This window comes from Formica exsecta, unplaced genomic scaffold (genome assembly GCF_003651465.1).
Source record: "Formica exsecta isolate Colony F162 unplaced genomic scaffold, ASM365146v1 scaffold211, whole genome shotgun sequence".
Classification (NCBI taxonomy): domain Eukaryota; kingdom Metazoa; phylum Arthropoda; class Insecta; order Hymenoptera; family Formicidae; genus Formica; species Formica exsecta.
In genome coordinates, this window is record NW_021849408.1 from 1,151,516 (window position 1) to 1,158,845 (window position 7,330).

A 7,330-nucleotide genomic window follows, 5' to 3' on the forward strand; every position below is an offset into this window, starting at 1 on the left:
AAAAAAAAAAAAAACAAAGAAGAAATTTTGGATATACTTTTTGAAATCACATATTTAATATGGCGAATTATTTTATATAAAAATTAGAAAACTATCTGGATCGATATTTCTAATATCTTTGAATGGCGGAAATTAGTCTGTTGTTTAATTTTTCTTTTTGATTATTTAATTAAACTTTATTCTAATTTAATTTAATTGCCTATTTTTCTCTCATTATTTCGACGAATAATTGTTCTTTCATATCGTGACGTATTTAACCGAAAATTCCGTAAAATTTGTTTATATAAACATATGTATATATGACATATGCTTTATGCATGTTGCCATAACGCATCTCGACATAACATATTATATTGTATTATATTGTATTTGGTGAAACGTGCCATACTAATATCACGGATGTTCCATTTTGAAATGTTTAAAATCCTTGCCGCTTCTTGAAGCTTGTACATAAAAATCTGTATATATTTTTGACTCTTCTGCAAAGAGGGTCTTCTTCTCTTATAAAACAAAAAGAATTTTGTAAAAGAGTCTTCTCTTTTACAAAACTTATAACATTTTTAAACACAAAATATTTTTTTTATATTCAAAAGAAAACTATCTTTCGCATATTGGAGACATTTTTGTTTCATTTCGCAATTGATAATTATCAAAGCTAATTTTTTTCTCTCCTTCCCTTTCTGGAGACTTACAATTATTTACCTCGTTGTGTCCAATGCATCTAACAAACGGCCCAATCTTTTTTTTGCAGTCACTTGACGCGCAGCACGACATGGGAGGATCCGCGAAAAACAGCCGCAGCCGCGAATGTGGCAGCGGTAGCCGCCGCAGTCGAGAACAGCAAAACCAACCCCAACGCGCTCGGTCCATTGCCCGACGGATGGGAACAGGCCCGCACAGCCGAGGGCGAAATTTACTTCATCAATCATCAGACCCGCACCACCTCGTGGTTCGATCCGCGAATTCGTAAGTTTTAACAAAGTCCTGTCTTTTTGAAGTGCGGGGTAAACGCGGAGTAAAATAAAGTTTCGAATCCGAGTATCCATCCATCAAGAAGATTCAAGAAGAGACGTTCATTTTGCTATTATCGAATCGAACGATAGTTGGCTTATTGTTAATTTGAACAATTTGATTCATTTATTTTGCTCGAACTTTCACCGAGTTTCTGCAATACGAAGTATTATTAATTGTCTGTAAAAAATTTTCATTTTTGGAAGCATCTTTTACGTGTATTCTTATAAAATATCATTATTGCTTCAGCGACACATCTTCAGAGAACTCCGACATCTGGCGCGATGCTGCCGCAAAATTGGCTACAGCCTGCCGGTGTCATTCAAAGCAACCAGAGTCTGCAGGTCTGTCAGCAGAAACTTCGCCTTCAATCGCTGCAGATGGAACGTGAACGCCTTAAGCAACGGCAGCAGGAGATCATGCGCAGTCAGGTTAGTATTTGAAGATCGCTCGAAATGTAATATCGCGTAACAGCTCGCATTGCAACCATCTTTTTGATAAGTCACGCGTGTGTCTTGTTTGTTGTTGTACAGCAAGAGTTGATGCTGCGGCAGAGCACCACGGACGCCGCCATGGATCCGTTCCTGTCGGGGATTAACGAACAACACGCACGTCAAGAGAGTGCCGACAGCGGCCTAGGACTTGGCTCTGCTTATTCCCTACCCCACACTCCGGAAGATTTCCTCGCCAATATCGACGACAACATGGATGGCACAAGCGGTAAGAACGGCTTCCGCACAATAATGTTTCAGAATGTGAAACTTTTCCCGCAACGTATTCTGCTATCATCGCATCCATCACCGCATTTGTCAGAGATTGTGCTAAAAAGAATGTTGTTCGTTTTGTTTTGTTGCCAAAGAGTTTTCAATTCTCGATTTCTGAATAATTATTTTGCGCGATTGTTCCGATTGCAGAACGGCACTGTGCGTTGATTGATCTTACGAAACGATTATACCGAAGCCATAAATACCTAAGTACGTATTTACAACGGTATAAAATTGCGTTTAGTTATACTTAAGACTTGACGATTTTTTTTCAGACGGGGGTGCGCCAATGGAGACGCCGGATCTGTCAACTTTGAGCGACAACATTGATTCGACCGATGATCTTTTGCCGTCTCTTCATGTAGGTGTCATAGTATTTTAAAATTACAAGAAAATGTGCAGATACTTTTTGTAGAATATTAATTATTAATTAATAATAAATAATTATTGTTTGAAGTGTGTTTGTGTGTGTATGTGTGTGTGTGCGTGTGTGTATATATGTGTAATAGTAGTTTAATGTATACATTATCAGAGTTATTGGTTTTTGTCTTTTTCCAATTTCTTAAAAATAATTTCTTGTGAGTGGCCACTTCTATATCAATGTAGCAGCTGCTAATAATGATTGTGTATCATAATTTTTAGATAAATGATTATTTGCATTATTATCATAATAAATTTTGCAAAAATTTTGTTTATACCTGTGTGATTTATATAATTATAATTATATAATTTTCACACACACATATATTAATAATTTTCTTATAATTACAAATATAATTTCTATATTTGTTAAGAAGTTGAATTGGCAATAAAGAATGTCTTAATTTAAGGCACATATGTACATAGTCATTTTTTATATACGATCGTTATTGTTTCAGCTGAGCGAGGAATTCGGCAGTGATATTTTGGACGACGTACAATCACTCATAAATCCTAACACGACCAAAGCAGATAACGTGCTGACGTGGCTGTAGAATTGGGATCGCACGTGCAGCGGATTTACGCGAATTCACACATAAGTAGCCCCGTAAATAGCACCGTGCAATATCGATACCTTCAATCAATGATACGAGAGATTCTCCAGGGAATCTTTACAGTGACACAAAGATTGTTACGATTTATTCTATATAAAAAAATAATAAATTTAAATTAATTTTTTTTATATAAGAAAACCAAGCGCTCACATCTGCAATAACAATTTTCAAACTATACAGTGGCCTTTAATTGCGCATGATGCTCAACAATCTAGGCACGTATACATATAGATATATACACACATGCATACATATATAGTATGCACGTATCCATATGTATACTATATAATGTATGTTCATATATATGTGTATGTATACACATGTAAGGATTCCCATTCTTTTCCGGTTTCTCTTTCTCTTTCTCGCTCGGGTGTAGGGTGCGATAGTGTGTCTGTATGTGCGTGCGAGAGTTTTAAGCGTTTTGTATATAAATTTATACTTCTTTATATATATGCACTGCCTGAGAAAAAGAAGAAAACAAAAGAGAGAGAGAGAAAGAGAAAAATGGCAATTGGTTTTGTGACAATTTATAATATGAATTATAAATAGAAGAGCTTTCAGGACTGATTATATATAACAAATTATAAATCATGAAAATTACAATCTTTAATTACTACATATTACAGAAAAAGGAAATGTAATTATCGTGAAAATATGAAAAATAAGTTGTTAGAATATAGATATTGAGATATATCGAAATCTCAAGATGTTTTAGTATCAAGCACTTTCAGGAAATTTACTTGATATTTTTATAATCGATCAGAAGCTTCTCTATTAGCTTTTGCATCTAAACCATTTTAAAATTTTGCAAAGCATAGGAAGATACAATTACTAATTTTCTGTAATGCATGTACACGCGTTACAGATAGCGCGTCTCATGCAACAAAAATTTTTATTTTATTTTTACATATTTGTTGAACTTAACGATCTCTCATGGTGTATATCTACAAATGATTGCATTTATAACGTCCTCCTTTTTGAATATCGTTATACGTCGAAATTTTACGAACATACTAATGATATTGCGATCGTATTCGCGAGAGAGATCCGCAACCGTAAAAATTGATACGTATGGTATTAGATTTTTGTGCTACAATTCACTTAATTTCACTTAACAACTTGCATTTTTTTTTTTATTTTATGACGTTTGATCGCGTTAAACATTATTGTCAAGTAATAGATAATTATTGTAACACGTTACTCTTTATATTTTTACGAAAAACTTAATATTATGTTTTTCTTTCTTAGTATATGTGACAATTAGCAGTTTTCTCTATTGCAATTATCACGAGTATTGCAATTATTATTTTTATTATATATACATAATCGCTCTTTGATTTATAATTCATATTATACAAAGATATGATTAATAATCGGAGAACATAAATCATAATCATGTTTGACAAAAAGCTCTTCATATTACTATCTCGAAGCTCATCATTTATTTCGAATCAATATTACAGAGGAATAGTAATGTCTACTGGACAAAGATCGAGAAGTTTTTAATGACATATAGACATTTATCAATATTTCGAATTATATGGCATATACAATCGTATTGTATAATGTTTAATGCGGAGATCGGAGACGAATTTCCGTGAGTCGCCAATTTCGGGATACATTACGGATCATGATGAAACGTTTATAATCCCGCTCGTAGTGTATTTTTTACAAGCGATCATGTGTTTGTAAGAGTGCCTTATCTTTATAATTAATTAACATGACACGACCCGCCGGTCGTTATTTTTCGACAATAACCGTCCATTACAATCGAAACATTATGCGAACATAATTTTATTAATAGGCAACACATTTTTAGAGCCTTGGGGCTGAATGAGTTTCCGCCGAGAATAAATGCAAAATGGGAGAGAGATAGAATATATATTTTTTTTATATGTAAAGTCTATATATATACTTGTTACGGATTGCAGTTATATTGGTATTTTTCGAGAAATCCTGTTAGATTGTAAACTTCTCTTACATTTTATACACTATTATATACAGTTACATGATAAAGATTGCGAGATCGAGAAGAGAGAGTATATATATATATATATACAGATATTTACAGATTTACATAAATATCTTTTATCTATATAAGAGTGCTTTCGCGTCTTGTCCCTGTAGCTAAAGGGTACTGGAATGACGAGAGAAAAAAGGCCGCTAATATTGGATTTTTTTTTATATTTTTCATAAATTAACTCGGCCTAGTTATCACTGGAAATCAAAATGATTTCGGTGAAGAAGATAACGCATCTATACATGCAGTTTATCACATGTGGCAGCTTAGAAAATACGAAAAAATGCAGAAATTTAGATGACTGTTTTCGTTACTTTCTGGCAACTTTATACACAGATCATGAGACACGCACGAGTAGCTGTAAATCGCTCGATCAAAATTAATATAATCATGGGCAATAAATACAATGTGTATTTGTATTAATATTCATATCGCAATCTGTTTATAAGAAGAATTAATATTCATATACGGTTTTGTCGTGAATTGAAAACAGTTGCGTAAATTTCTGAATTCTTTGTATGTTAAGGATATCGACAATCTTATCGTAGAAACTTTTCGTATTATCGCTCTCCCGTCTTCTCCCGTAATTGGGAAAAGTCTCGGAGAAAAAAAGGAAACTTTCGTTTCGTTATTCGCACGCTCCTGCGTTGTCCTTTCGTTTCAACTTTGTCGTGCGAATACCGAATATTTTTGACTCGTTTACTTTTTCTTCTCTTTTAAAATAGTAAAAGAAAGTGATCGTGTTATATATATATATATATATATATATATGTATATTTGTGTCACTATTCGTATTTTTAGGCTGAAGCTCTGGGAGACAGGACGAGGTCACATGTCGAACACGGTAGACGTGAAACTTTTTTATTTTATGTAAACTGGATATCGATCAGAACTGTCGATTGGTAGTATTTGAAATTAGAATCGAAATATTTTTAATGCGTTTTATGTCGTATAAGCAATACGCGTTGAGTTTTATCCAATTTTGAGTTTTCCTTTTATTCGCCTTTTCCTCCCTATTTTCGCATTCTCTAATTTTACTCAGCCGATTTTATTTTCATTTTATTCGAGTTCACCGTGTTCCACAACGTTTTTTCCGATCGATATCATTATTCGAATCGGACGCGTTTCTTGACGACGTCGATCCGATCGACCGTCTTCCAGAAGCGTCAGACCAAGTGCGTTTAATGTATTATTTTAATTGCAATATATATAACGATACTACTAGTGTTTATCATACTGTATCTTGCTTTTAGTCTAAACACTGTCTAGATTACATTTCGGGGAGCATTGCGACACGAAAACTCTTACGTAAGTGCCTTCATCCGAATTTTTATATCGAAACTCCCCGCTTAGGTTGCGCATAACAAGCGTCCATAATATCTGAGATTATATACAGAACAGAAAACAATTAGTTGTTTAATATCAGTATTTAAATATGCTCATTGGAAGTAATTTGTGACATAAATTTTTATATCGATAACAAGTGCCTTTATAATAACGATAACAATAAATATATATTATTTACTTACTTATTGATAAGTAGTATTTATTTACCTTCAAATCCTTTTCCTATGTTGCATTATCATTAGAGTAAAACATCTGCTGATTAGCTACACATATGTAGCATATCTGTTATATAAAGTGCCTAATTGTAGTATAAATGACGAAAAGATGATCTCTGAAAAACAAATAAAAATGTAGAATAAATCTGTTTAACTATTTAAATTAAATTTTGAGATAGTCCATTTATCTTTTCTTTTGTTCACTTATCCTTTCAGAGTATTATTAAGGCAATTTTGATAGAGAGCAATAGATTATTTTAAAACAGCTTTTTTAAAAATTATTTTTTAAAATATATAGGTTGCGTAAAACAAAATATAATTATTTTTATATAAAAATAAACATCATTAAAAAGTAAAATGCATTTCAATTCGACCGTGTATTAAGCGAGATGGAAGAAATGGCTTAAGATTTGAAATACTTATTTCAATTTTCTTCAATTTAAAAAAAATAGTTTATCTCGTCTCAAATTAACCAATGTTACCGTAAATACGAAAGAAATATTTTTAATTTCTTTTATTAATAATTTTTAATTAAAAATGTAGAAACAAGATGGGAAACTTCTTAAAAATAAAGTTTTACCAAAATATTTTGAGAATGTGGTAATAGTGTGTGTCTATTTGATTATTGATACTTGTATGCGCATCAAAATTATTCAATGTGCGAACTGTCAAATATAAAAATCTAAAAATTCAATTGTTGGATGACCGGATTTCGTAAAAGTACAATCTTAGCGCATCCACGGAAGCAGTTAAATGTGAAAGTAGTAAGACGAAATATCAAAAAACGCCTCGACGAACGATTATAGAAAAGGGTGGAACGAGGACGCGGATTAGTGTCTGGATACCTGAGTTTGTAGAGAACCCTTTCTTTCGTGTTTTTTTGCCGAAGGAAAGTGCTTAGAATCTGGAATTGTCCGCGTCCAGAGTTTTTTAAACGCC

The 7,330-nt window shown here is 32.8% G+C and overlaps 1 protein-coding gene across 2 annotated transcripts in view; it reads left to right on the forward strand.

The window, feature by feature from the left end:
* Positions 1-2,924, forward strand: part of LOC115235168 (transcriptional coactivator yorkie-like) — a 28,059-nt gene extending 25,135 nt beyond the window's left edge. The window contains exons 4-9 of one of the 2 annotated variants that reach the window (XM_029806773.1): positions 752-966; positions 1,261-1,442; positions 1,545-1,731; positions 1,926-1,985; positions 2,051-2,136; positions 2,654-2,924. In XM_029806773.1, the coding sequence (XP_029662633.1) occupies positions 752-966; positions 1,261-1,442; positions 1,545-1,731; positions 1,926-1,985; positions 2,051-2,136; positions 2,654-2,749 (826 nt within the window). In that variant the 3' untranslated portion in view covers positions 2,750-2,924. The remainder of the gene's footprint in view (positions 1-751; positions 967-1,260; positions 1,443-1,544; positions 1,732-1,925; positions 1,986-2,050; positions 2,137-2,653) is intronic. The other variant, XM_029806774.1, reaches the window with a different exon arrangement.
* Positions 2,925-7,330: the final 4,406 nt, after the last annotated feature.